Source organism: Uncinocarpus reesii, genomic scaffold, assembly GCF_000003515.1.
Source record: "Uncinocarpus reesii 1704 scaffold_3 genomic scaffold, whole genome shotgun sequence".
Taxonomy (NCBI): domain Eukaryota; kingdom Fungi; phylum Ascomycota; class Eurotiomycetes; order Onygenales; family Onygenaceae; genus Uncinocarpus; species Uncinocarpus reesii.
Genome location: NW_003052498.1, coordinates 3,180,436 through 3,208,136, shown reverse-complemented (window position 1 = coordinate 3,208,136; position 27,701 = coordinate 3,180,436). Strand labels below are relative to the sequence as shown.

The following is a 27,701-nucleotide window of genomic DNA, read 5'->3' as shown; positions in this document are numbered from 1 at the left end:
CTTCAAGCCGAATGCCGTGGAAAGAAGGAGAGTGGCGACCCATGATGGACACTCCAGCTTGACCCATTGGGAAATCCGGTTGCAATGCTGGTGGCGTGGCCGTACCTGGAATGTCACCTGGGCGACATATAATGCAGAGTATATAGTCTGGAAGGTGGCCTAGGCCAATAGCTAAGCTGCAAGCATTCACAGCACCGACAGCTAGATCACACGCCTTACAGGAAGTGACGAGCCGATGAGTTGTGGTTGCGTCGGCATGACTGGTCAATCGCTACAGCTGGACTTCCACGTCGGTGCCTTAATTCGAGCCGCTTCAATATCGCACAAATGAGTTTTGTGATACGGTTTGCTCGAAGACCTGATCATACACTTCTCTTTCATACCTTGGACTCTTCAGAGAGCTCCCCTGTTTTCGAGCTTTGAGGATCTCTGGGTAGAATACTTCATTCGTTACTTCCTTTCTATTCTCCAACACAACAAACCGGCTACTACTACTCCTCAGTCTCCGGAAGCGAAATGGTATGCAGAACCCAATGGTTTATCTATTCATGCTCACCAGCTTAATCTTACAGGCAAACTCCCTACCAGGCCAACATTCCTACTCTGGATCCATGGCACTCTTTACTGGAAACTCTTACATTTCTTCGCCGCTCATGTTCACCCTGTTCTCCACGGTATCCGTGTTAGCTCTGACGCTTTTTATTCGGAGAGTGCGGTCTGGATACCATGCGTTTTTGGCTTTGGGTCCAGGCGGCACGCCTTCAACATTCATGGGATACCTTCGAATCTGCGTTTTGCGCATTTTTGCGCTCAGGAATCCACTAAACCCGCCTCTCCTGCCCGTTAACCTCCGTCCACAAACTGGCATCCTGAAGGATTTACCGAAAAGGAATTCTCCTCGACCCAAAGTTGCTGGGATCGCTCCCCAGCGTCAAGTATCACAGCGAGGCTCCGCATCCATGTACTCGGCACTTGCAGCAGCTATCAAGGACATATCTATCCATAATTCTGACCACTTGTATCTCGGAACCTCTTGCTTTGAGAAACACAGCACCGGCCTATTCTCTCTGCCGACTCTAATCAACCAAGTCACTTGCAATGGCGAAGTTTGCCATGCCCATCCAAGTGATGGCAGCCTCCACCTCACACTCCACCCCGCAGACGTGAAGTATGTAATCGAGAAAGGCTGGGGAGAACGCCATCCCCTGGCAAGAGAAAGCTGGTGGTGGAAACTTCGATTCGTACCAGTCGGTTTTGTCATGATTTATGCGCCACAGACGATGGAGGAATTGCAGTGTGTGATTCAAATCATCCACGCTGCTACCTGGTGGGTAACGGGAATGGAACCACGCTCTAAGGATTGTGCATACAAAACTGCCGCCGTTGCGAAAGCTCAGGGGAGAAGGTCCGATGACTCTCAGCCGGCGATAAATGTTGCGAATTAACAAGTGAATCGAGGATGCAGTCCGCATATACCGTGGAGTCAATGGGAGCGGGACCTACGACTCGAACAATGATTTACGGCCGACTTATGATGATGAGTAGTACGCAGGAGAGCAAATCGTATTTGAGTGAGCGATTATCATTTTTTATAAACAGACATATTGAACGCGGTATCATTTCCTTTTGTTTTTCCACTAGGAGCTCTTTCTCACGGTTTCTCCGTTACAGTCCATAATTTCTGATATGCCCTTACAGATTCCCTAATCAGTATTTTAAATATCGTATTTTGATAGCAAATTAGCAGTTCCCTTGGAGGATTATTGCCTACACCTCATTAAATCTGATTCGAAATCAGGGCCCAAGAATATCAAGGTGCTTATCTATACGACTTCTTTTATTACTCTTTAAATTCTCAGTGTTATCGAGAGTAACGGTGTAGAACATTTCCATGGAGAATGAAAAACACAAGTTACACATGTCTTAGCCAGATCTCCTGCCTCACTAAAGGCTCCCAATGATAAGGGTAGTAAGTCCACCTGACTACGGTGCGGTTTAGACATTCCAAAGAGTGTCGAAAAACTCCATTGCCCCAACTGATTTCTAATAATGTATTTGCATCGGTGATTGGGTACTTTTGTACGAGACACATGATGTACGTTCGTTGGCACGAACAACAGACCCAGTATATAGATAGCTAAGGCAGGGCTTCAATTGACAAGGAGTAAGGTTATAAAGGAAAAACACGACAAGTATAAGAGGTAAAAACACGACAATCGTACTAGGCGGGAAGTAAGAGATGACGCCGGGATGAAGAAAAAGGGACCCTATCAAACGTGTACCACCAAGCCCATATTTCTGCACCGACGCAACACGTAATCCCAGATATGGCATTACACATCAATCATTTGTAGAGTAGCATCTAGTCATGTCCGGACTTCTTCAAGGCGTTGGCCAACCATTCAAGGCCCTCATAAAGACCGTCACCAGTTGTAGCACAGGTAGATTGGATATACTTTTCAGGCCTCTGTTAGCGATGACTGTCTATAAGCGATATGAGAGAATGAATGTGGCTTACCCAAGCACGTCGTGTCAAGCTCTGCAAACCGAGTTGCTGGGTGATTTCAGCTGGGCTCATGGCGTTCTGGAAGTCAATAGCGTCAGCGGGGACTAATCAAGCAATTACGTTGGTATCACACACCGGAAGATCTTGCTTGTTGGCAAAGACGAGCAGCAGGGCATCACGGAGTTCATCTTCATTAAGCATGCGCTGGAGTTCTTCTCTGGCCTCAACAACACGGTCACGATCGTTGCTATCGACGACGAAAATGATGCCTTGCGTGTTCTGGAAGTAGTGTCTCCACAACGGTCTGATCTTGTCCTGGCCACCAACGTCCCACACGGTAAACTGAATGTTCTTATATTCAACGGTTTCAACATTGAAGCCTACGATGTAGGGTTGTATATTAGCGCTTGTCCTTTCCGACGAGTGGCCTCGAATCCCTCGGGTGGCACAGACGAGCACTTACCAATTGTGGGGATAGTTGTGACGATTTCACCGAGTTTCAGTTTGTACAAGATGGTGGTCTTTCCGGCAGCATCAAGGCCGACCATCAAAATTCGCATCTCCTTCTTTCGCCATATGCTGTCGAACAGCTTTGAAAATGACATACCCATGCTGGCGGTGTTGTTGTCGGAGCAATCTGAGAGCAAGATCTAAACACGGTCAAACGCAAGCCAATAGATTAGCATATACTTTGAAAAGCAATATGAATTCACATCAAAACGTATGCGAGGAGAAAGCTTGTGTGGAAAGCTGCCAAGTGGGCTGAAGTGGGAGGTGGAGGGAAAGTGAGGTGACAGTTAAGGCATCCAGGGGGACGGGACAGGTTGCTTCCTCCACGGATTCGACCATTAAGGACAGCAGCAAGAAACAGCACAACTCACAGGGGGCTCTGTGGCACTAAAACCAGGCAAAAGCCAGATGGACGCAAGGGGGCGGTTGTGTGGAAAAATACGAGTCTCCTGGCGGCTGGTGGTTGATAGTTGTTCTGATGGAGATTTGAAATTTTGGGGAGAATGGCAGATCGAGGAAGTTCAGCGAAGCCTTTGTCACTCTGCCACTCTGGGACTGGGCCAAGGCTGTTCTGCCAAACTAGCCCACCACACCAAAAAAAACGTGATTCAACCGCAACCACGAACGCGATGGCGAAAACAATGGCTTTGCTCCAGCGTGCAGGAAACACCACTATAAATATCCGGGCCCTTCCACGTTGTTTCTTCTGCTGAATCGATGTTGCCTTCGACCAGCCTGGCTCACGACAAGAGGCCACTCTATCGCTTCTGAGAGGCGCATGTGAAGACCCGAGAGTTGCTAGCTCTCCAGGCTCCCAAGTTCCAAGGGCAGAACGGTTGAATTGGCCACTTGAACTTGTTCTTTGGATCGTGATCGAGTTGAGCTGAGATCTTTTCGCTTCTGCTCTTCGATTTCTGCATAGACTACATAGCTAATAGAACACATTGCATTTTCCCAGGGCCCCTGTTAATCCCAATATATACTCCTTCACCCGTGCCAATCGGAATAGGATACTGAAAGCTACAACGGAAGAAATTGGGTCTAGAAAACACCGGATATCATCGAATCGCTCAGACGGACCCCTGGATCAATAGCTTGTCGCCCTGCGTTGGTGGAAAGCTTGCCTTGCGTCCATATAACGCTTTTTCAGCGTCTGGTGCGTTGAATTTCCACCAATGAGATTGTTGATCCATCCAAATAAATACAGTCCTGTGATAGAAAGGAACATAATTATTCCAAAGGAAACCCAATAGTTCTTTGCGGTATAAGAACCTTTGAGGCCATCAATCTCGGTGGAAAAATAGCTTGTTAGCAAGCTCACTGGTAGAAAGAGAATTGTTACTTTAGATAGCAAAACGGTGCTGCGGGTCAACTTTTCGACGGCGTTCGAGTCTTTGATTGCGATCAAATTGAATACCTGGATCCCGTTAAATCGTACGTCGCTTCTGAGGGAAGAAGCCCGAACTTACTAGAAATGTGAGCGTCTCTTTCTCGTTCAAACACTCTTCGATTTCGCTCAGGGCATAGAGCCTGATCCGGTCAGCAAGTCGCTCGACCCGATTTAGCGCTGCAGCTTTCAACTGCACGCCTCCGCTCTGTCGTGGATTGAATTCATCTTCACTCTCATCGTCTGGCAATGAAGTCCAGGTGTGATCTCGGGTGACATTGAAGCGATGCTTATTCAGACCCCGGATTTGGCTTGCCGTCCGCTGGCTAACGCTGCGGGTTTGCTCCTTCATCTGCCACTGCCGATTAAGAATTCGGGTAGCGATCAACTCGTAGCTCTGATATAGTCGTTTCAAGACTGCGAGTTCCCTTCCTACCCGGTGTAAGTCCGTTATCAAGTTGACTCGGGGTCTTTCTAACATGTTGGTCCTCTAAATAACAGTCAGCACAGTTCAAGCCGACTTTCCGAGCTGCTCTAGAGATCTCTGACCAACTTCTCAAGGGCAGCACTGTATGAATGCTCCCGTCCGATGACCAAACTGTAGTTGGTCGCCCAATCGTCAAAAATGTAATAAAAAAGCAAGCTTGGCCCCTCGCCTTTCTTGACCCTCACGTCTGTGGACTCGCTAGAAGAGTTTCTAATATGTGTTCCCAAAAGAGGGTTCTTCTTCTTGTTTTCTCCGTGTTGCTTTGATATCCCAAACAGGACCAGGCCAATGTTTCGCCGTATTATTTTCAAAGCTGCTTGTCTCTGCTCCCGGGTTAAATTCTCCTGTGCGAACGGATTTTCTTGGATGGAAATGACGGTTCCTAGCTCGATTAGCTGTGCTACAGAGGAACTCGAAGTTCTAGCATAACTGTACCATCAGTGCATAAAATCAGCCAGGACCAGACTCGCTTCCCATCAGGTCGACCCGGAAGCTGCTTGAACGCGACACCCGGGACGACATAAAGAGAGTTGTATCCAATGCACAGGTCTCCTATGGTCAGCAAAGCTGCAAGGTTGAATGAGGGAGTGGTGAAATGACTGCCATGACATACATTGACTTCCGTAATCGACTGACGAAAAATGCCAAATTTTGTCAACCAACTGCGAGAATGAAATGCCACCCATGTCAAACTCTTGTTTTTCAAGAGATCTTGGGGCATCCGCCGGAACCATCTTCTCAGACTGGTATCCGGCTTCAATGTCGCTTGACTTCGTGGTTTCCGATGAAACCTCTGTCTCGTCGACGACTCCATTCGGTTTGTCGCATGCAAGTTTTGGGGATAGGGGCGTTATCTTCTTTTTCCTTGAAGGATCCGAGCACATGAGCCCTCCAAGCCGATGCGACATCCCATAATGGCTGGTGAGAGCCTAAATACATCAGCTTTTGCCGCTTGATCAGCGGGACTACCGGCAACAGTACCTGTACTAGTTCCACTTGCCGCTCTGGCGCCCATATGTGACTGTCCGAAATATATCAACAGCTGATATAATAAAACGCAAGTGATCTAACCGCTATTTCATCTTACATCCATCTAGTTTCAAAAGGCCTCGGTTTCTATTCACTTCTTTAGCGCTTCCGGTATGCAACCGTATTTGGCATGAAGCATGCAAGTATATACTTCGTAGGGGATAACCATACAGTTTTATCTAGCAAAGCAGAGAGCTCAGCCTTATCCACATCAAACGCACCCCAGGCACCATTATCGTCAAAGTCAACCACAAAATTACACGTCTCTTCATTTCCAAGTTGATATTTGCATTTTCTGAAATCAGAGCTGTTATCAAGGTTGCAAAGCTTTCCGAGTAGCGATTCGCAGTCTGGCAGTTTGGAATAATAGTCTGGCGGGGATGGCTTTTGGCTTGCCATTGCGGGGGAACGTGGGAAGAGAAAGTCAATTGTCGAGGGGGAAGATAGGGGTTGGCTCGAGCAGACGAACTTTGTTGTTAGCCCTGGGAATTATGAGCTGATGGTATGAGATGAAAGTGGAATTAAATATCTCTTATCATCAAGGCCTTATCAACCTGCCTTGCGGCCATTATTATTGATGCCCTTCAGCCTATGCTTAAAAAGCCGTGGTCAAGCCTCGCGTTGCCCGGCGCTTAATTTATACCAATGAGACGGCGCGACGAGAGGCCCTTGATCCTTTCTCAACGACAGGGGCGATGGAAGCCAATACGAGGCGTCCGATGTAGCCGTATTAGGACCAAACTATGATCGTCTATTGACTCAGGCATTTTGATTTGACTCATTTGGCTCAATTCCCAGCGGAAAACATATAAATATCGTGCCTTCACTGCACAAATGGCGAAGAAAAAACAAACAGTGGTTCAGGTGTTGCGTCTCTTTCATGCATGAATCCGATTGTGCCCCCAAGGGTCCAAAATAAGAAACAAAAGGCAAATCCCATCAACAGGCCCCTGCACGGACATGAAGCCCGATCCTGCAGTCGTTGTCCGAGTGCCCCAGGGCACGGGCATCCCCTCCACAACCCTCAAAATACTATGTCGACGTTTCCAAAAGGCCCGTCTAGCCGCCCTCCAGGCCGATCCATCTGCATTTTCGTCGACTTACGAGCGAGAGAGCCAATTTGACGACGCTGCATGGGCCCAACGATTGCAGAACCCGGCGGCCCAAACGTTTGTGGCGCTTGTTAAAAATAGAACCGAGTTCCCCCCAGAAGGGCAGAAGCGCCAGGAGGAAAGCAAGGGTGAGGATATCGATGAGGTTATTGAGCTGCTGTCAAACCATGAATGGATGGGGATGATTGTGCTCGTCGGTCCAAAAGCGCTTGCAGCCGATGGCTCTGAATCAGCTGCTCCGTGGAAAGCGTTTGCATCAATGGGGCCGTCTTCAATATTGGATATGGCTTCGTTGATTGGTGCAGAGGCTGCTTATTTTGCAGCATCAATGTTCGTTCTGCCTGGGGCACGGAGGCAAGGGTTGGGCCGCAAACTTATTACCCACGCTTCGGAGGTCGTGAAACGGGACTGTGTGGCATTTGGGGCATCCAAGTTGAATATTAACCTTTTGGTGGCCGCGGAGAACACTCCTGCTATCAGCCTGTATCATAACTGTGGATTTGAAGTTGTTCCTGGAGCAAGTCCAGCATCGCGTGGGGTTCAGGAAACGGACCTGGCAACTGTTGCGATGGTCAGAACCACTGAGATCATGACAGGCTCCTGATCAAACTTATTAAAAACAACAACTGCTAGTTATCACTTAACCATTCTTCTCTAGTTAAAAGTTCAGTCCGCGAATCTTCTTCGCATTTGCATTGGGATGGAATTGTGCGCTGAGCCCAGGCTTTGCATGTGGCATGGCTAGCTAGGGCTGCGCTAAACTGTATTAGGCTAAGATCCGTCCACAAATCTCGGCGAGACAAGCAATTAAGAGACCTTTTTCCCTTCTGAAATTGAGTACACATCAAGCGCAAAGTCCTCACCATAAGAAATACTACTCGGCGTATTCTTCTGGAAGACTGTATTCATCATGTCTAAAGTCACAGTCGGTAAGTACTTGGCCGTATTGGCCTAATTGCAACGTTCTAACAAAATTTCTTCTAGCTGGCGTGCGCCAAAATGTGCAGCAACTTCTGGATTATTCCAACAACCAGAAGAAGAGAAATTTCCTCGAGACCGTCGAACTCCAGATTGGCTTGAAGAACTATGACCCCCAGCGTGACAAGCGTTTCTCTGGCACTATCAAGTTGCCATCCGTCCCTCGCCCTGGAATGAGCGTCTGGTATGTCGTGGTCTTAAGAATCAAAGTGACTTGATTTTGATGGACTCGGGCTGATAATATGGTTGTGATGGATAGTGTTCTTGGTGACCAGCACGACATTGACCGTGCCAAGCACCACGGCGTCGATGCCATGTCCGTTGATGACTTGAAGAAGCTCAACAAGAACAAGAAGCAGATCAAGAAGTTGGCCCGCAAATACGATGCCTTCCTTGCCTCCGAAACCTTGATCAAGCAGATTCCTCGTCTCTTGGGTCCAGGTCTCTCCAAGGGTTTGTAGAGCGCGTATCGATGAAGTTAAGAGCCGAGTCTTTGCTGATATTGTTGATTATAGCCGGTAAATTCCCTACTCCTCTCTCGCACAACGAAGATCTCGCCAACAAGATCAACGATGTCAAGTCCACCATCAAGTTCCAGCTCAAGAAGGTGCTCTGCATGGGTGTTGCTGTTGGAAACGTTGGCATGACTGAGGATGAGTTGATTTCCAACATCATGTTGGCCATCAACTACTTGGTCTCTTTGTTGAAAAAGGGATGGCAAAACGTTGGCAGCTTGACCATCAAGGCTACCATGTCTCCTCCTAAGAGACTCTACTAAGCCTCTTCTGCGTCTTGGATTGTAGGGCGGCAATAACACCGTTGAGGATGTGTATTTACGACCAATTGCAATTAACGAATGAAAATGAACATTGCAACTATTTTGTCCATCGCTGTACACTGTACAATTTTAGCACATTTCAACTGGCCAAACCAATTGTTTTTGTTATTATGTAAATGGGTAGCCTTGGTATATAATACATATATTCTATCAAAGTTCCGTAAGGCGCCTCGCTTTGCGTTGTACGCGACTATTCCATTCCTTCCATTAGATCAGTTTTATCTAGAATCATGCCCCTCATACCCAAAATTTCCCTCAAACTTTCCCACTCTTCACCTTCTTCCTCGCCTTGCATCCACGGGTCCTTGAATCCCCAAGCCACAGCTATCTTATCCATCGCCGCGCGCTCTTCTTCCCTCAGCCAACGTTCCCGGAGTGGCATCCCCGGGAGCCAGACAACACGGCGCATCTGATCGTTTGCAGTGGCGATAGCCACCAACCCAACCGATGATGTAAACGTGATGTAGGCTAAAATTGCAGAAAATGCAATCCACGTCGAGGTAGTTGGATTCATGGTATTCTGAAAGGTCGAAGCATAGGTGGCAGCTATGTAAGCTGCTGGAGGGGCGCCGACTAATCCCATTAGAGGTAGAGAGGCCTTGCGGAGGACCTTCGCTCGGCGGAAGGCCGGGGTGCAAAATGTCTTGTCGACGATGGCGAGGGCAAGGGGAAGATTTTGTTGCTCGATGGCTATGTCAAGGGCCATGTCGGCAAGCTCTTGGGGGATTGCATTCTTCGGGCTTTTGGGATTAACGGGATGATATGTAATGGTCGAGCCGCTGGCTTGTGGTGCGGGTTTGGATGCGTAGAGGGAAAAGACCTCGGGGAAATGATCGGCCTTTTTGAGCTGAGATTGGATCACGGTGTATCCGTGGAGTATATTGGGTGATATAAAAACTTTCGGATCGCGCACTAATTCATCAAGCATCGACGAGATTGCAATTGTCGTTCTTTGGCGGAAGTTTTTGTTCAGCGTCCTTTTGGGTTTCGCGGGTGATTTGTTGGCGTTGCCGTTTTCGTCTTCGAGGTCAAGGAGCGACGATGTCGCATTATTATCAGCGACTTCAGTAGAGCCCTCATTATCCAGCAGCGCAATCTTGACAATATTCTTGCACCGCTCCAGCAGCTCCACGACTGTTTCTTCAGAAGGCAATGCCGTCCCAGTGATTATCGCATGTGAATCCCGTAGCACGTCTCGAAGCATAAGGTCAGGGTCATCTTTCGACTGAGCAACTGCGGTGCTTGACGCATAACGATATATCGAACTGTTGCAAAGGCTGAAATTGGCTAGGTAGGCTTTTGGTTTGTGAGCAGCTTTGGGAATTTTGCTCAGCTTTCTTGCGAAGAGTGGTGCTTGGAGCTGCAGGGCCAATTGCCTCGACGCGCTGGAAAACTGACAGAATTGGCAAACGGAGCCATGAGCCTTCTTTGGGGCCCTCAGTGCAATTCGCTTCATAGCTCTATCTCGCTGTATAAGGCTTCCAACTCTCGCTTCGGTCCCGACGATGTTTTGAAACCGCTTTGAAGCAATTCGACGTTCAGGCGTGGCTTATCTAATCTGCTTATCCGCACCGCCACAACTGACGAGAACTCGCGGTTGAGCAGTCGATCATCTCGACATCATGCTCCTTTCCTGGTGCCTAACTTGTTGATTGCTAGGTTCCTGCATATTTTGCACGGAAAGAATCTGATATCTATCGACGCAACTCTACACATTCATTTGAACGGGAAAATCGTTTCAACACCTTTCCGTTGATGCATCAAACGAACTAAGGCGCGCTTCAATATCGGACCTCTCTGTTAGGTACCATGCCTCCTCCGCCAGCTCCTCCACCTCCACCCCCGCCGCCTTTGCCAGGCTTTGGGGGTGGTGCTCCTCCACCGCCACCACCCCCTCCAGGAGGACCACCTGGAGCTGGGAATCTTCCCAAACAACCGCCTAAATCGGTGGCTAAAGACCGGGTAAGTGATATAACTGTACTTGGTGGTTGAATCGCACGCTAATCATGGTTGCAGTCTGCATTGTTAACAGATATCACGAAAGGCAGAAACCTCAAGAAGACAGTGACGAACGATAGATCCGCCCCGGCGATCTCCAAAAGCTCGGGAGGTTCAAGCGGGCCTCCTGTGGGGGGCGCGCCACCCATCCCTGGAATGCTGAAACCTCCTACTGGATTGGCGCCTCCAGTTCCTGCGGGCGGTGGTAATCGAGTACGGAGTAATAGTGATAGTGGCGGAGGCGGTTATGGAGGTGATGGTGCTTCGGCTGTTCCAGCGGCACCGCAGCTCGGGGGATTGTTTGCCGGCGGAATTCCTAAACTAAGGAAACGGGGTGGGATTGATACCGGCGCCGCTCCGGATGCCGCATACTTAACGGACACGGAATCTCCGGGGTCGAAGTTACGAGCATCAACTGGAAGCGCCCCAAAGCCACCCACTGCTCCTAAGTTACCGATTGTGCGGCCGCCACCTCCTCCATCCGCAGACTCACCAGCACAACCTGTCGTGAATCCCTTAGTTGCAAATCTTAGAAAGCCACCGCCTAAGCCCTCTTCTCGACCGTCTTCAACGTTTTCAACGAAATCTGCTCCTGACGTTCCACCGCCACGAGCGCCCACCACCTTTGCCAGGTGTTTCGCGTGCCCCTCCTCCACCGCCAGCTTCTACTCGAAAAGTTTCCGCTCCTCCTCCACCTCCAGTCCCCCCTCCCTCGTCGACTCCCGCTCCACCATCTGCTCCCCCGCCACCTCCTACTACTTCAGCCCCTAAACTTCCCCCACCTCCCGGTCCACCAACCGCAAATGGCGGTCAGGTTGCTTCTGCTGCTTCCATAGCCATGCAGGCTGCCCGAAATGCCTTTGGCCACTCACAAACTTCGCATTCTTCCGCATCGACAGCACCTTCTGCTCCTCCGCCACCTCCACCCCCAGCGTCCCCACCCTCTGCATCCTCAGCACGCACATCGTCACTTGTCTCTACACCACTCTCATCCCGTCCTTCCTCTTTTGCAGATCACCCAGATCACAATACGCGCCCCCCACACCAACCACCTGTCCGCTCCATGCTTGATCCGGCCGCGTATACGCTTTCGAACGGAGCTGGATCGCAACGGCTAAGTTCTGGATCAACTATTTCAAGCAAAGGCGGGCACTCTGGAATTGTGATCCAAGACTCAAGGTTTAAGTTTCAAAATGAATCGCACTTGCCGAAACCTAGGGATTTTAGAGGCGGACAAAAGCTGTATAGAGCAGGTCGAGGGAGTAGTGTGCCGTTGGATTTAAGTGCTTTGAAGTAAGCAAGGCCTATTCTTCGGCAAGGTTTTAAGCACGGAGTATGGTTTTCATGAGATAGGGCAGGCTCGAATCCTCTATCATGGCATTTGCGAGCAGTGGGACTAAGGCTGCTGTTCTTATGGTCAACAACAAACGGTTGCTATATACACTGGCACTGAGGAAATTGTTCCAGGATTTACCGGTGGCTTTTGCTGGGTCCGTATTTTAGAGCGTTCGGCATGGGTGAGGTGGGCTTTACTGTTTCTTGTTTTCATTACATTTGGGGACTTGGTCAGGGTAGGGCTGGATAGTAGGAATATTTGATCTGCAGGCTCTACTACAAACTAGCTTCTTTCAATTGACTTGCCAGAATGCATCCATTCCGTTTCCTCACAACAGTGCTGCATATGATGGTTGGCCGAAAAGCACTTGATGTTGGTAGGATGACTAAGCACCAGGGATAGCAGATGCGGATGCTCTCTTGAACAACTTCACCAGGCACTAGTTGTTTTATTGCTGTTGAAAAAGATATAAATTACCCGCACAAAGGCACTTCACCACAGTGACTATGACAGCATTCTTGCTCTGAAGATTTCGCAAACTCTTCTGCGGTTGTTCAGCGGCACGTAGGGAGCAGCTTGTCTGAAAATACCCAAGGTCAATTCATTGGATGCGAGTGAAAGTGCTCCCGCTGTCCAGGCAGCATTCGTTATAACCATGTCTCTCCAGGCCTATATAAACAGTTGGTAACCCTATAGCTCTTTCATTACCCAGATACTTTCAGCATCCCCCTTGTCCTTCTCGAAAAGCAATGCTGACAGATTGGACTTGATTACACAGAGAAAGTCCTTATTCTCACAGTCGACGGCCGTACTTTAACGGGCACCCTCCTTTCCACGGACCAGCTCACAAATCTCGTCTTGTCAGAAACAGTCGAGCGGATAATTCGACCGCCGGACGATCCTGAACCGAGCTCAGAAGTTGACCATGGGTTATACCTAATTCGCGGCGATAATGTAGTTATCTGTGGGGAGATTGACGAGGAAGTTGACGGGAAAATCGATTGGTCAAAGGTGAAGGGCGAGGTTATCAAGGGAACAAAGAACTTTTGAAAGCAATCAAAGGGCGCTATTATCTTTTTTCGATCACAGGTTCGCTGAGGCAGCATGGTTCCTTCAATGTGGTCCCCCGGGGTTTAGGAGCCATATTTTCGCACACCAGGTGCGGGTTTTGGGGTTTGCGTTTCTGCAGTGCAAGGCTAGGAAATCTGCGTAGCGTCGCCAAACGCTGCTTGATATGGGTCTCCGCAGTTCCATTCAAGGAGGGCGGATCTATTCTGCTATGTGATCGGGGCTTCTTGAACGATTTCAGAGAGCTATTTTGGAGATGGAGCAGCTATGGCAAGAGCCCAAGCGCCGCGAACGCCTAGCTCTAGCCCAATGGAAGCGCAAATGTTTTTGGATCCAGCATATCGACCCGAATGCTGCCTGCCTAATATCCTTGAAAGCTCGTCGAATCGGACCAAACATTTTCGAGGCATCAGGGCCGGGCTGCCATACTTTTCCCGTCACAAATTAAAAGAAGACCCATACGGACCCGAAAGCAATGGAAATAACATAATAGCAGCAAACACATTCCGTTTCACAGTCTCGTAGTGGCGTCGCGTGCCTTGTCTCCTTTCCTGCTTTTCACAAGACACATGCAGATTCAATCGTGCAAGGTTGACGCGTATTCTCGGCTTAGCCTTGATACATGAATTTCATGGGTGTAACTATCCCTGTCTGATTGACGGGAGTTCTCGGTGTGCCCAACAGCTGAAAGGCTCAGGCCGCTTGGGTGTCAGAGAAGCTGCATGGATCCCGTTCATGGCGATGGGGCCGCTCAGGCTCAGTCGCAAATTCACGCAATAGTCTTGGAAAGGAAACAAACGCATTATATTCGTCACCTTTCCCCGAGCCACAGGCATTGATTCCAGTTGCGACGAAACCTTGGACGCAGTGCTTTTCTGCCTTACATATGAGCCTGTAAAGGGGCGGAGAGGCGTGTAATTCTCATACACCAAAACCTGGGATTCGATACCGGCCGACTAACGGAAATATTCGGCTAATCCAGAGTCGGGGATGCTTATCTTGCAGGCTGGCCAATGGGGGTGCGGCGTGGTGCAGTCTGGCCCCACTGATCGAGTAAGACTGTAACGGTGACGTACGGTATTACAACCAACCAGACTGTCGGGATCCACTTCCCCCCCCCCCCGATCGGGCTAGTGCGTGGGTGCCTTCCCCTTACCAGGTCGGGGCTCCTATTAATAGGGAACCCTTCCATCTCAACATCACCCACTCTCTCTCTTCTGATTCCAGGTCCCCTTTCGCCCATTGTTTCGGTGGTTTGGCCGTCAATTCTGCAACTGCATACCTTTGGCGTTCTGTTTCATCAGTCTCGTCTCGCTGGGCGATCGACGACCGTTGCATGCTTTTCCTTCAAATTTCAACGGGTCATTCTGACCTCATCCAGCCCCTCCCGCACCGAGATATAACGCCGAAGGGAAACATCCGATCAACTTCACCCATGTTGAGAGGAAACAGCGAATACAACTTCAGAGTCCCCGCAACACAATTCGGACTAATATCCGTAATGCCCGCCTTCGATCCGCTTGCCAGCGACCTGTCGAATCTCGGCTGCTCCCCCGTTTGAACGCTGCGGAATGTGGCTCTACAGAGGGGCACAATCTGCAGTGTTCTATTACGCTTCCTGCACACCTTGCGGCGAATACCTGTACAAACGAAAGCGAAGGAGAGAGGCCGCCCGAACCGTTCGAGAACCAAGTAGAGATGGACTAGTCTCCGATCAACCCGTCTTTTTCCATCAGCCGTTCCCTTTTACTACAAACGCGTACTGGAGCGAGGAGATTGCTCTTGGCCCCGGCCCACCGTCGCGAAAAGGGCACCGGAATGGCAGTCGCACCAGCAGTCAGAGGAATTTAGCATCTCCGGAGGAACCACACAATCATGAGGCGTTGACGGAAGCTCTACATGGAATAAAGAAGGATAAGGATAAAGATGCGTCGAAGAATCCCATTGGAGATGCTTGGAATAGAATCCGTTATCAGCGTGAAGATGAAGTTCTATGGGGAGTGGAAGTGAAAGGGTCTTCCGTGGGACTCTCTGGCAGGGGCCGATCAGGCACACATTCGTCTAAGTATTACATTGCCCGAAATCCTGAAGTCAACGATCTCCACCCACCAGTTGTCTGTGGTCCTCGAAGCAGAGAAGAAACCAAATGGATGTTACAACCTCCTCCGAGCGCGAAGGTTATGGCGGGAAAGGTGCGATCCGTGGCATCTGTACGGCAGAGCCGCAATGCCAGCCCGCGAAAAAGGCCGTCGGCAATTCCTGAAGAACGCGAATCGTCCTTGGACATTGCAACCTCGCATACGGGACTTTTACCATCATCGAATCAATCACCTCCACGGACTTCGCTTTCGCCCATTCACGAGCCCCAGTCTATCCCCTAATTCCTCCTCCCCACTTCCGTCACTTGATGTCAACAATGCTTTTCCACGTTCGTCAGCAACCCCATTTCAAACTCGCCGTCCCGCCGCTCTCAACGATCGCCTCGAGTTCTCGCCTATCTGTCAACACTCCAACATCTGAAAACACACATTTAAACCCATCTCCTACGTTGAATTCCCGCTCCAATTCTCCCATTCTCCAATCTATCACCCGCGAGCCCATAAAGCCACCAGCACAGACATTACTTCACAGAAGTGTCACTGCCCACCTGGAAGATCGCCCCTCAACGAACGAAACAGCGGATAGCGGAAAAGCTTTCCACCCTCGCACCCCATCAACTCCAGCTTGGGCGGCTCTCACACATACAACTTCCCCCGACTACGATATCAATCCGTACTTTAAATTGCCACTACAGGTGGACATTGATGATCTCACTGAGGATGACATGAGCGACCTGGACGACTTACGGCATTTCCGACCGTATCGGTGGAGCATGGATATATAAAAATTTCACTTTACTACTTGGAGGGGCGGAAAAAGCATAGAAAGTCGTTTTTATTCTGAAAGTCAATACCCTTTTATCTTTGCCCTGTCTGCTCGTGTTTCGCTTGCAATAACAAGCCCTGCGGCTTTCTCTCTGTTTCGCCTATCCTAGCACATGCAAATCTAATCGTTTTTGAGCGTTTCTTCGAAGCGAGACTTCGGCAGCCCAAGCGGTTCTTCCGGAAAGAATAAGCAAAACTGCACTGATTATCGAAGTTAGATAATACAATTGGTAGAATTCTCCGTACTTTTTAGCCAACATGCTAGACCTTCACTCCGGACAACTCTTTTCGGTAATTAATATTTGGTTGACCAGAAGGATGCCAGAAACAGCCCTAATTCACTGTTACCTTCTCGATATGCAGAAGCAGAACCTTTTACCCAGGACTTTCCCGTCAGACAATTCCATAAATGTCCAAGCTTTAAGCTGCCAATAAAATACAAATATGGAATAGTGTTGTGCAGCGTTCGAATTAAAATGCCGCAATCCTCAACAAAGGATGGACGGCGTCCGTAACCTTTCCTGTCCCCACAGCGAATCCGAAGCGAGAACTTTTGGACACATCTCAAAGCCTCGACTAGGCGGGATGGCGGAAAAAGTGACATGGGGGAATTGCTTGATTTGCAGTGATTTTTGGATTATAAAGGGAATAAATTGCATGCTTGCTGTCCAGTCACCATGAAGGGAGTATGGTACATGTTTCAACGGCAAAGAGCAAAGATCATGTTAAGTTGCAGATGCATGGTTCCGTTTTCCAAACTCCATATCCAACTCATAACCTTTGAGTATTAGCAACTGTTTTTTCTTCTTTTATCCGAAAATTGTTTATGTCCAAGCTAGCAGATGCACTGAAAAGGCCGAACCGCCCACAAGGGAGGGATCGTGTATTTTGTTCAGCAGTTCAATTCAAATATAGTTCAAGTTAAGGATTGGATTCAGGACATGAAGCTGGTGTTAGAGATACATCATCTTTCCTCTCAGCTATGGCTTGCTCATGCATTTCATCATGTCGCATCATGATCCGACACCTTCTAAAATGAGAGTGCAAACAGTCCTTGGGGGGCGGCTAAAGTATCATATGCTTGCAATAAGCACAGTGCAAGTGACTGAATTAGTAGACTTTTTTCTTTTCATCCATGCTGAGCTGTCCGGGACCCATGTTCACGAGCAGAAGAAGACCACCACTGGAAAGATGATATTAGTAATCGCTCACGTACGGGCTAAACAAGAGTGCGGCCGTTCTCAGAATGCAAACAAAAAGAATACTCACACAATGGAGAGAGTCTGGAAAAAGTCATATTTGGCAAAATCCTTATGAGGGTGCTTGGAATGGAGCTATGCTGGAGTTAGCTATCTGTTGTTTCATACTGCTTTCCAGACGTACGTACCGTCCAAAAGTTGTTGACCAGGATATTGAAGATGCTGAGAACCACAACCAAAATAGTGGCACTCCACTTGGCCTTGAATCCAACAACGACCATGACGCAGGCAACGAACCCAAGAAGACTGACCAAAATGCGCCAGAAACCCCAGGTTCCGGAGAAAATGAACCCAATAAACAGGAAGATGAGCAAAACGCGCCCAGCAAACTGGACATACATCTTGCGATCTTTCTCTTCAAGCTGAGGAAGGCCAGCGGGGACAAACTTCTTGCGAACCCACGAGTCTGAAAGGACCATGAGAAGCCCACCGATCACACTGAGATTGCGAACAAAAAAGGTCAAATCAAGAACTAGACCGTATCCAAGAGCCTGAGAGACAACAACTCCAAGCAGACCGGCGACGGCGTATTCACTATGTTTACGACCAATGACAAAAACGGAACAGATCAACATGGCAATGACGTTCGTGAGAAGGAAGATGTGAGAAACTCCTCTCGGGACTGCATGATGAAATCAATCAGTACTCGACTTGGACTTCGACCCCCGCCCTGGGAGGATTTCCCTGCAGGGCAACGATAAGAGACTCACAGTGTCTGAATTCGTGAAGATATGCGAGCTGGTCGGACCATTGGGTCAATATCCGTAGGGAATCTTCAAGGAAAGTAACAACGATCAAAAAACGACCAATTGCGGGAAGATATCTATATCAACGCCAAATTGCGGGTTAGCGGACATGCTATGAAACAGAAAAAGCGATCCCGGTGCTCGCCGAAACTTTTGCAACCGGGGGTTAAGTATTGGAAGAAAGAGGGAATCCCAGATGACATACGGCTTCACAGGGTCCGAAATAGTCTCCAACCAGTCTTCAATCTTGCTGGTGTGCTCGCGAATCGCATCCAGGGGACTCGGGTCGTTGGTAACATCAGCCCTCCCAGGACTAACAAACGGGTTGCTGTGGCCCAGATTGTAACCGGCGGTACCGCGGATCTGCGCCATGGTGCTTCGCACAAGCTCAATCAAGCTGGTCACCAAGAATTGAAAGGTCGAAAAAGGGGAATTCGTCAGAAACCTCCTCGCTCGTGGCGAGTTGCGGGGAAGGAAACCAAGATCAGACCGATGAAGTGTTCCTCCTCACAAGGACCACAGGGCGAATTGCACTGGGTACGCGGTCTAAGAATAGGGAGGAGCTGAAGAGGAACGAGCTGAAAGAGAGAGGATTGAAGCTGTGCGGAGAGAGAATAAGTTGGCTTAAGAATGGGAGAAGCACAGTGCAGCAAGGCAAAGTGAGGTCCGCAAGTACAGGCCACGATGCGATAACGCTTGTTCTGATGCCCCCAATGGAGCTTAGGTGCCAAGCAGCACTAGGGCCGATCAGCCAGGGATCCACAGCGGATTAACATCGGACCGAAGGAATGTCACTCCAGCACAACATTGGTGATTCTCTGTCTTTGTCAAAGGGCTAGCTGTGTGCAAACGATGCATCATTCAGTGGTCAATTACGATACATTAATCAGTAGACAGATCCTGGAGCTGGCATTGACACGGTCACTTCGGCACAAACTAGCCATCGTCCCTCTGGCGCAAGGTGATATCTGGCCACTTCACAACCTCGGAAGCCGCACTACACACAAAGCCCGCAGCCGATCCAAACCCCCCTCCCCTCCCCTGGCTTCCCACGGGGACCTTGCAGGCACAGGGGAAAGATGGGTAGAATCGGCATAGAAACCTAAAGTCCGAGCTGGGCACTATTTTTATACGATGAACGCCCGAAGACTGAGATGTAACTATTGAATGACAACAATGGATTAGAACTAGAGAAGCCGCTGACAGGATCTGTCGCTGAAAGCAATCATGGCTACCATCAATGCTCTCCTATCAATGTACTAGGATACGTTAAGGTCGAGAAAAAATCTTATGAAGAAGCTACCACCGGATTAAAATACATGCAGTAATAGAAGCGACATGCAAGTACATACATTTACAAGCAGAAGGAAAAAAAAGCAAGTATTGATTGAAAGCTGGAGAGGATTGATGCCAGCCGTCAACGAACTCCGAGAAAATCGCGAGCTCAGACTTGTCGTGTAGTTTGGATTCATAAAACATGGGTAAGTAAAACTTGACTAAAATAAAGGGCCGCCAGCATGAATCAGAAGTATTAGATAGAAAAAACATAAAAGCAACAGGCTGAATTTGGCTGCATTCGAAACTCATAAAAGGGCAGGGTGGTAAACTTCTCTTTTTCTTTTTTTGTTTGGCTGGAGCAGCGTAAAAGATGAAGGATGATATGTGTAGGGTATATGATATCTGAGGCAAAACAGGAAAAGCAGATTCAAATCAATTGGCACAAGCACCTTTGTTTCTCAACATTTTAACGGATTTCTTGACTGAGATCAAATTCCTTTTGAAGCTCCACATGCATGTAAAAAGTGTATTGTTTCAGTAGATGCGCCCATGGTGGAATTAGGCATTTTTGGTGAGTGGTATGCATCGGAATAGGAAAAAGGGAGGAAAGAAAATAAATGGCCCTTGGAGATGCCATCTGCTCAGATGCCTAATGCTTATAATGAACTTGCTCAAGAAAGAACATTGGAACTTGCAAATGCATCACCAGAGCTCAAAGACACAAAGTGAGTTGTGCAAGTCAATCTTGATTGTTATTCAGGGGGCCCATTCAGAATCAAGGGGATGACCTTGCGTTGTCCCAGTGTACTCTTCAATAACGGGTTTGTTTGCGAGGGGCTGGTTTAGCCGGGTTTAACTGGTTCGGCTGCGGGGTTTGACGATCTGGGGTTTCTGAACTGCTGGTATCACTCATTGCTACGCCGGGGATGTTGGCTCGGCGTCTCTCTTTCTTTTTGTTTGAAACAGTGGTCCATTCACTTTCACTCAGTGCCTGGCGCATCTGTTCTTCTTCTGGGGGTAAACCGTCCGTCCAGCTTTCAGGTGTCACAGCACTGATATTTTCCTTCTGCTCGTTGGTGGGCTTGAACGTATCAAGAAGTGGCCTAGGAGCAGTCTTAGGCTTGTCCGATCCATTGGTGGTAACGCCGGCTTTCCACGCGTTCGAAACTGGAGGTTTGGATTTGGCCGCTTCCTGGCGTTCGTGATCACGAGCGCTATGAAGCTGCTTCTCAAGAAGGGCGCGTCTTTGAGCTTCTGCCTCTTGAATCATGCGCTTGTTATTTTCCTTCTTGATACGTTGTTGTCTCTGCTTTTTCGTCTCTACAGGCTTGGAGTCATTTGACTTCTTGTTTTTCTTGCTCTTCTGCTCATTCTCAACAGAGCCAGTGACTCGAAGGACGGATGCTCCAGGAACGGGTGTCTCCAACATATCAGAAACATCGCCTGCTGGCTTGGCCACCGAGGATCCAATGGAAGACAGGTCGTCGTCCGCGTCAGCCCCAGTCATTGAAGACGCACTAGTCGAGGCTTGAGCATCACTACGTCCCGTTGTCGGACGAGATACCGGCTTCGGTGCCGGCGCTGGTTTCTTCGCCGCACTAGGCGCGATAGCATTTCCTTCTCTCACTTTGGAGAATTGTTTGGCAAACTCAAGGTTGCTCATACCCTCGCCTTTTTCGTGTGAAGTTGTGGGAGGGGCGGCCGCCAGCTGAACTTGGGGAGTCGGAGTAGGGCTGCCACTGGCACTGGTGGCTTGAGGTGCCTTTTTCGGCTTGCGCTGTTTGGACTTCTTAGTTGGCAAGGACTGTTCTACTCTCTCCAAGATCGGTTTACTGGAGGCTGTTTTTATTTTGGATGATCCTTTCCGATAGTAAAACGCCAGCCCACCAGTGATGAAGAGCAAAATTGCCCACCGCAGATATGGATTCATTGTCAAGGAATACCTATTGCATCGAGCCGTGTTAGCCATGCATTATGATTTCACAAGAGAGCGCGGGAGCGTACTATTGAAACAGCAGCAATACTGTCAACGGCAAGATGAGGGAGATTTCACGTGGCGAATAGCGACGAGATACCGACTGTCTTAGTTCGTTCGTCGAAAATGCTACAAACGTTCGTCTAGTCGAGGTACTATTTGGTGGAGCGGGCGAAAAGCGAGCAGAGCGATGAACGAGGATCGGAGGTGTCGGCTTGAGCGTCTTCGAGGGAGTCGGATGAGAAAAGGGGAAGGAACACACAGCAACGGCGAAACTGGAAGTGCTCCTTTTGCGGCTTCGATGCAGCAGGGAGCGTTATATCAAGCTTGACCGTGTCTTGAGAGAGAACAATTAACTACTGGGGTGACGCCTGTGAGTCCGAAAACTTACGTTTTATGCACCATGCACTGAGAGTCGACTGGAGACTGAGGTCATCGCGGTAAAATAGACATCTCTCGGAGAGCAAACGAGGGTACGGCGAGGAGAAAGAGAGCAGAGAGGAGGAACGTTAGCAATGGAAGTGAGGGAGCTGGGAGGCTTGGGAGTGAATGCGCGTCTTGAGCCAGGGATTTGGAGGATTGTCCCAGAGTTGTTGTCTGTAGAAGGGGGTTGATGGATCGCGGTTGGTTTGAGGCCAGCTATCCAAAAGTGCGTCTGTATCAGTACCAGAAACAATGGAAGCGCTAAACGCTTTATGGTTAAGCGTGATGGGATTCATTACAGTAGTGAAAGGTTCCCATGGCTCTTGAGCGCTAGCCAACTGGGTCCCCACATACAGAGAAACAGTTTCAGTATGGCATGTGCAGAAACAGGTAGCAAGATGGGCGACTTTTTATCTACAGAAGGGATGATGCGTTGCTAACAAGCACCTCTATTGCAAAGATGCTTTTCCCCTCTTCCAGCAAGATTCCAAGGCAGGAGTGAGTTGGCTACCCACAAGAACTATGGGATAATAGCGTGGGAACCGGAGTGGATGAGACATAAGCGACATAACTAACCTAAACCTTGTCTCTCAAGTGTAGATTTGTATAGTCGGTGTCAAAAAGGAGACCCGGACAGGAATTTGATAGGAGCTTTATTTTAAGGCATTTCCGGAACACGATGGAAGAAGTTTATCAGCTTCCTGAATTGTGATTACATCGTCCCCTGGCATAAAGTGCAGTGCGGTGAACAGGTTGATTTGCTGGTTGGAAGAGCGAAAAAAGCAATCTTATCTGAAGAATCAGCCTGCATACGTATTGCTGCTGTTGCGATTTGCTCAATTTGCGCTTTGTTGCATTGTGCATGGTGAACGACCAGGTGAATAGTGTCCAATGATAACAATCGACTCCCTCCAGATTTTCCACGATTCAATTGACATCGAATCATTTCTCCCGCAAAACCTCTGATACATGGGTATCACTGCATCCAGCGGTAACATACGTATCCCAAGTCCATCGAGAGAAAATGTGGGGGTGTTCCCGATGCTACGTTTCTGGTGAGGGACGGCAAGGATCCTGCAGGCATTCTGGTGAAGGCTGTGTTCTTCCTCACAAAGCCACGAGTGCCTGTCCACCAAGCAAGACACAATGCTAGAAAGCAGCTCTTCACTGCATTCACAGAAAGACATAGAATGACCAGGCTAGTGGGGTAGATTTCATGCTACGAGGTTGCACAAAAATATCCAAATGACACAATCGGCGTACATGTTTTCTCATGCCCTCGGTGTAGAACGGGAAGGGGGTTTCATCGACATACCTACCCAGAAAAGGCGGGATACATTGGCTGACCAGAAGCGGACGGCGTGTGGCAGGGGCGCAAGGATTCTCCTTATTCGGCTGTAACAGAGGTGAATCCCAGTGTGATTGCTCAACCTTCTCTCACTGGACAGTTGACGTTGGACCCGAGAGAATCCCGGAAGTTTGAGACATTGAAGCCCGAACCATCGTTTGGAAGATCAAGTCCGTAATGGATAACGCTTCGACAAGTGAAAACTCCGCTTCAGCAGAATATCAAGCGGCAGCCAGCAGACACCGAATTACTCCATCAACTTCAACCACGGACAGCGTGGAGATGCTTGGCGCGCCGGGTTCCGCGCGCGAGGTGATCATTGAGCCCGGAAAAGTCACATCCTCACCGACACTTGCCCCCACCTTCCCCGCGACTCCGCCTCTTTCCTCTCCGCTCCGCAGCCTGCCCCCTCCACCCAACAACATCCCACGTATTACCGACTTGGGTGCACAGCTTCTCATTGAGTCTCTCTTCAAAAGACAGTGTCTTGTTTCTTACATAGCCCGGAGACACATTCGCATCTGGAACGGAGCATATCTGGTTCCACCCGCCGTTCTTTAACCGGATAGACAGGACGGGCTTAGATCAGACAATTAAAAATGGCCCCCAAGAGCAGAGTCATTATTGATACGGATCCTGTGAGGCGATGCCCAATTAGTCCTGGTTCTCTGGCTTTTTATAATGACAACTTCGCTGTACTCTTGAGTACGGAGTATTTTCTCTTCGTTTGAGCCAATTCGTCGAGTAATAAAGGCCAAAGATGGTTCTAATAGCAACTCCCAGGGAATTGATGATATCCTCGCTCTTCTTTTCGCCTTTTCCGCTCAGGCCCAGGAAATTGAAGTCCTGCTGATTTCTCTTACCTTTGGGAACATCGAGGTCACAAGGTTCGCTCACTGCTTAGATATCTCCTATCGGCGTACCATCCCCAGGAACGTACAAAAGACTCACGCTTTGCAGCTGTCTCCAAAATGCAGTATCTATGTTCCACATCATTGAGCAGGAGCTCGCGTGGCGACGCAGTCGTGGATTGCCTGGTGGTTTTGAAGCTTTAAAAGCCTCCAAACCGATCATGGCTGTAGGGGCCGACGGCCCCTTGAGTGGAAGCAGAACATCGGCAGATTACTTTCGTGAGCTCTATCTGAGGTTGATCGGTAGAGAATCGTTCCTAACACATTGTTTTCGTAGACGGCAGGGACGGCCTCGGTGGCGTCCATACAACGGTAGGTTCTGTCACTCCGGCCCGGGAGGGAGCGTTGCCTATAAGGCTAGTATCTAACGTTATGGAACCAGCACCCACATCTGACACCAAGTCAAGAGTGGGAGTCTCTATTTTCGCCTAGCCCAGGCTCTGTGGAAGAGCTGGCTGTTGCCGCACAGCATCATTCGTCATTTATCGCCTCCAAGAGGCCAGCGTATGAAGAAATGCTCAGGGTGCTCAAACAGAATGACCCTGGCACGATCACGATTGTAGCTCTCGGGCCACTTACAAACCTTGCTTTGGCAGCGGCAGAAGATCCAGAAACATTTTTGAGAGCCAAGGAGGTCGTTGTGATGGGCGGTGCTGTGGATTGTCCCGGGAATGTAAGAGTTACAGGAAAACCGGTGTAGCAGAGTGCACAAGTTGAACTTATTTGGCTAGGCAACTCCCACAGCGGAGTTCAATACGTACGCTGATCCCGTGGCGGCGGCAAGGGTCTTTGCGTTGACGTCCCAGATGCCACTTTCGACAATGCCTCCAGCAGAGCTTTCGCCAAACCTGCCAACATACCCGTCAACATTGAGTAAACAGCTCAAGGTCAAGCTCGTGTCCCTGGACGTAACCCGGTCTCACAATTTGACCCGAGGGCAGTTCCACGAGAGAGTCGCGGCAATAGCGGCGGCAAAGTCGCCTCTTGCAGAGTGGACATCCGCGATCTTGGAGCATTGTTTCACTAGGCTGGATGTTATGCACCCCGGCCACGAGGGTGACATGGCATCTCTCAGCCTTCACGACCCGGTGTGCATCTGGTACGCGCTGACTCCAGATTCGTGGCAGTGGATGCTGTCCCTCGACTCACCGCTGGACCTGCGTGTTGAGACGACGGGCCAGTGGACCCGTGGGATGTGCGTGATAGACAGGCGGAATCGGAAACGTCGGGACCATGATGATCCCGATGTTGAGGACAATGGGCTGTGGCTCGGCAACCGATCCGGGAACAGGATCGACTGGGTAGTTGGGACACCGGGAGCCGATATGTTTGCGAGCCATGTCATGGATCGGTTGTTTGTGAAGCAGCAGAATTGAGTCGTTAAAGTAGTTCACAGGGATTTGCAGCTAGGTTACTCTCATGCGTTGGGTGTGACACTGGAGTCCATGGGATAGGAAAAAGGTAATTTTAAAAAGAGCGTACTCTGTAGTTAGTGGTCACAAAATAGGCAATCATCCCTTTCCCGTCCAGATGCCAATGCCACACGTGACCGCCGGGCCGAGATCCCGACGAGCCGCACTGTATTTTTCGTCTGATCTTCATCTTCAATTAATATTCGAGATATAGAGAAGAAGCCGGGGGCCGTCAACCAGACGCACTTCTCCTCTTCGTCGTCTTGCTATTCTTCCGGGGATGGACCGCAGACAACGAGAATCGCCCTTTCGCCGTCTGCGTTTCAAAGAGCAGGCAGCTTCGGCCAATCACACAGCTCAACGGCTCCATGTGAGCTAGCCTGTGCATCCAACAGAACAACTGCCAGCCTATCAGTCGCAGCACGAGGCACGCGACACACTGCCCGAGCTCTCGAGACTCGCGCGCAGGCTCCGGGAACTGCGCTGCTGCTGCTGCCGTCAGGGCGAGCTGGCTGCGATGCACGCTCGCCCGGCTGGTTCTCCTGGATCTCCCGGACTTGCACCCCCCCAGCGCCCGTCGTTGCCCCGGGACATAAAGCCTGGCTGGGTTCCCCCTTCGTGTCCTTGTGATGGGATCAACCGCCAGTATTGGATCGATGTGCTCTGGTCAAGGACTGTTGCTCATGTTACGGCACCATGCATTCGCCCACTATGCCACAGTGTGACCCTTTAAGAGAGTCTCCGTTCCTCCTCTGAGGTTCTCCGGATCTCCCTTTTTTCTTCTTGCTTCCTAGACCATTCTTTTTTTTCCTCATCCCGTTTCCATCGGCCTTGAGGGATTGTCGTCGTGTGCCCTTCTTCAAACCTGCCTTCCCTGCCGGCTTGGCTCACGCGTGATCGTCTCAGGATGCCAAAGCCCCAGCTGCCACTGACGCCGGCTGCATCCACGGAGATTGCAGCGCTGGATAAATGTATCAATTCTCCTGGTGAGATGTACTTCACCCTCCCGCCATCCGCCATGTCCAACAGCGCAGGCACACACCCCACACCCTTCCCTCCGCTTTCTCCCACATCTCCCGAGGCCACGCAGTCGTCTTCTCGGACCTTGCGGCAGAGATCGTCAACAAAGAGGCCTGCTGCGGATTTCACGCTTCCTCCGCCACCCACGCGGACCAGGAAAATCATTCAGGTTAAGCCGAAGGGGCAGGAACAGCCGCGCACTGCGGGAACCCAGGCAAAGGGGAAGGATGGGCAGAATGCATCTACAGACGGACCCGGTTCGAAGAAGAAGCAGTCGAATGCGACGACGGCAGCGGGCCGCAAGATCGCACGCAGAACGGCACATAGCCTGATTGAAAGGCGGAGAAGATCGAAGATGAATGAGGAGTTTGCAACCCTGAAGAATATGATTCCCGCTTGCCAGGGGCAGGAGATGCATAAACTGGCTATCTTGCAGGTATGTTGGCTGTGCACGGCGACTGTAATTGACCTTGCTGACGGTAGTGGATAACAGGCTAGCATTGAATACGTAAATTATCTCGAGCAGTGCATTGTCGACCTCAAAGCGGCAAATAACCGTCGAGACTCGACGCCCACATCGCCCACGTGGAATGAATCAAAAGAGCAAGGAACGGCTCTATCGTCCTACACTCCGTCCCCAGAGTTCAACCCGCAGTTCGAACCCCCCGTATCTCTGTCTCAGACGGCTTCTCCTCGCCCAAGTGGAGACGTCCATCCCCGTTCTTCGCACGCTTCTTCCTTTGAAATCATCCCCATGATCCTTCCCAGCCCAGCACTCCCACCCTCAAAGACACCGCATTTCCCCCCGCGTGTTCATCGCGATACACTCTCTTCCAATACGTCGACCATCTCGTCCATTTCAAACACCTCCGCGGCCTCAAGCACCACGTCCCCAATCATCCCGCAGCAGACCCATGATAGCCAGGCGGGCAAGCGTACGCCGTCGCTCTTGGGTAATTCTAGCCAAGGCACAAGGATGGACGTCGACATGGATCGAGAGGCCACGACGGCACTGTTGATGTTGAATATTGACCGGAGAACATCATCCGGCGGAGCTGATATGTTGAGGCCGGCGTTTCTATCAGGGAACTCGGACGACGGTGGCAAGAAGGGAATTAGCGTGCAGGATTTGTTGAGCCATTGAGCTCTTGGGGTC

At 49.8% G+C, this 27,701-nt stretch overlaps 14 protein-coding genes across 14 annotated transcripts; 9 read left to right on the top strand and 5 right to left on the bottom strand.

The window, feature by feature from the left end:
• Positions 1 to 256: 256 nt before the first annotated feature.
• UREG_05864 (uncharacterized protein) lies at positions 257 to 1,445 on the top strand (the record flags this gene model as incomplete). Its single annotated transcript, XM_002585129.1, has 3 exons — positions 257 to 289; positions 398 to 519; positions 560 to 1,445. The coding sequence occupies 3 exons, from the start codon at positions 257 to 259 to the stop codon at positions 1,443 to 1,445; spliced, it is 1,041 nt and encodes a 346-aa protein (XP_002585175.1).
• Positions 1,446 to 2,362: 917 nt separating this feature from the next.
• UREG_05863 (ADP-ribosylation factor) lies at positions 2,363 to 3,117 on the bottom strand (the record flags this gene model as incomplete). Its single annotated transcript, XM_002585128.1, has 4 exons — positions 2,363 to 2,455; positions 2,519 to 2,584; positions 2,642 to 2,886; positions 2,970 to 3,117. 4 exons carry the CDS (start codon positions 3,115 to 3,117, stop codon positions 2,363 to 2,365), a joined length of 552 nt encoding a protein of 183 aa, XP_002585174.1.
• Positions 3,118 to 4,443: 1,326 nt separating this feature from the next.
• On the bottom strand, positions 4,444 to 6,318 carry UREG_05862 (uncharacterized protein; the record flags this gene model as incomplete). Its single annotated transcript, XM_002585127.1, has 5 exons — positions 4,444 to 4,893; positions 4,953 to 5,310; positions 5,527 to 5,808; positions 5,978 to 6,006; positions 6,091 to 6,318. 5 exons carry the CDS (start codon positions 6,316 to 6,318, stop codon positions 4,444 to 4,446), a joined length of 1,347 nt encoding a protein of 448 aa, XP_002585173.1.
• Positions 6,319 to 6,879: 561 nt separating this feature from the next.
• Positions 6,880 to 7,635, top strand: UREG_05861 (uncharacterized protein; the record flags this gene model as incomplete). Its single annotated transcript, XM_002585126.1, has 1 exon — positions 6,880 to 7,635. The coding sequence occupies one exon, from the start codon at positions 6,880 to 6,882 to the stop codon at positions 7,633 to 7,635; it is 756 nt and encodes a 251-aa protein (XP_002585172.1).
• Positions 7,636 to 7,941: 306 nt separating this feature from the next.
• UREG_05860 (60S ribosomal protein L10a) lies at positions 7,942 to 8,787 on the top strand (the record flags this gene model as incomplete). The annotated part of the gene is made up of 4 exons (XM_002585125.1): positions 7,942 to 7,960; positions 8,016 to 8,193; positions 8,269 to 8,462; positions 8,525 to 8,787. 4 exons carry the CDS (start codon positions 7,942 to 7,944, stop codon positions 8,785 to 8,787), a joined length of 654 nt encoding a protein of 217 aa, XP_002585171.1.
• A 250-nt stretch (positions 8,788 to 9,037) lies between these two features.
• UREG_05859 (uncharacterized protein) lies at positions 9,038 to 10,303 on the bottom strand (the record flags this gene model as incomplete). Its single annotated transcript, XM_002585124.1, has 1 exon — positions 9,038 to 10,303. The coding sequence occupies one exon, from the start codon at positions 10,301 to 10,303 to the stop codon at positions 9,038 to 9,040; it is 1,266 nt and encodes a 421-aa protein (XP_002585170.1).
• Positions 10,304 to 10,656: 353 nt separating this feature from the next.
• Positions 10,657 to 11,616, top strand: UREG_05858 (uncharacterized protein; the record flags this gene model as incomplete). The annotated part of the gene is made up of 2 exons (XM_002585123.1): positions 10,657 to 10,809; positions 10,864 to 11,616. The coding sequence occupies 2 exons, from the start codon at positions 10,657 to 10,659 to the stop codon at positions 11,614 to 11,616; spliced, it is 906 nt and encodes a 301-aa protein (XP_002585169.1).
• Positions 11,617 to 12,836: 1,220 nt separating this feature from the next.
• Positions 12,837 to 13,231, top strand: UREG_05857 (uncharacterized protein; the record flags this gene model as incomplete). Its single annotated transcript, XM_002585122.1, has 2 exons — positions 12,837 to 12,861; positions 12,960 to 13,231. The coding sequence occupies 2 exons, from the start codon at positions 12,837 to 12,839 to the stop codon at positions 13,229 to 13,231; spliced, it is 297 nt and encodes a 98-aa protein (XP_002585168.1).
• Positions 13,232 to 14,820: 1,589 nt separating this feature from the next.
• Positions 14,821 to 16,133, top strand: UREG_05856 (uncharacterized protein; the record flags this gene model as incomplete). The annotated part of the gene is made up of 2 exons (XM_002585121.1): positions 14,821 to 15,441; positions 15,687 to 16,133. The coding sequence occupies 2 exons, from the start codon at positions 14,821 to 14,823 to the stop codon at positions 16,131 to 16,133; spliced, it is 1,068 nt and encodes a 355-aa protein (XP_002585167.1).
• Positions 16,134 to 17,283: 1,150 nt separating this feature from the next.
• On the bottom strand, positions 17,284 to 18,550 carry UREG_05855 (uncharacterized protein; the record flags this gene model as incomplete). The annotated part of the gene is made up of 5 exons (XM_002585120.1): positions 17,284 to 17,356; positions 17,443 to 17,507; positions 17,561 to 18,054; positions 18,143 to 18,255; positions 18,384 to 18,550. 5 exons carry the CDS (start codon positions 18,548 to 18,550, stop codon positions 17,284 to 17,286), a joined length of 912 nt encoding a protein of 303 aa, XP_002585166.1.
• A 1,717-nt stretch (positions 18,551 to 20,267) lies between these two features.
• Positions 20,268 to 21,386, bottom strand: UREG_05854 (uncharacterized protein; the record flags this gene model as incomplete). The annotated part of the gene is made up of 1 exon (XM_002585119.1): positions 20,268 to 21,386. The coding sequence occupies one exon, from the start codon at positions 21,384 to 21,386 to the stop codon at positions 20,268 to 20,270; it is 1,119 nt and encodes a 372-aa protein (XP_002585165.1).
• Positions 21,387 to 23,379: 1,993 nt separating this feature from the next.
• On the top strand, positions 23,380 to 23,763 carry UREG_05853 (uncharacterized protein; the record flags this gene model as incomplete). The annotated part of the gene is made up of 1 exon (XM_002585118.1): positions 23,380 to 23,763. One exon carries the CDS (start codon positions 23,380 to 23,382, stop codon positions 23,761 to 23,763), a length of 384 nt encoding a protein of 127 aa, XP_002585164.1.
• Positions 23,764 to 24,274: 511 nt separating this feature from the next.
• UREG_05852 (uncharacterized protein) lies at positions 24,275 to 25,489 on the top strand (the record flags this gene model as incomplete). Its single annotated transcript, XM_002585117.1, has 4 exons — positions 24,275 to 24,332; positions 24,391 to 24,425; positions 24,496 to 24,786; positions 24,845 to 25,489. The coding sequence occupies 4 exons, from the start codon at positions 24,275 to 24,277 to the stop codon at positions 25,487 to 25,489; spliced, it is 1,029 nt and encodes a 342-aa protein (XP_002585163.1).
• A 943-nt stretch (positions 25,490 to 26,432) lies between these two features.
• Positions 26,433 to 27,689, top strand: UREG_05851 (uncharacterized protein; the record flags this gene model as incomplete). The annotated part of the gene is made up of 2 exons (XM_002585116.1): positions 26,433 to 26,981; positions 27,039 to 27,689. The coding sequence occupies 2 exons, from the start codon at positions 26,433 to 26,435 to the stop codon at positions 27,687 to 27,689; spliced, it is 1,200 nt and encodes a 399-aa protein (XP_002585162.1).
• Positions 27,690 to 27,701: the final 12 nt, after the last annotated feature.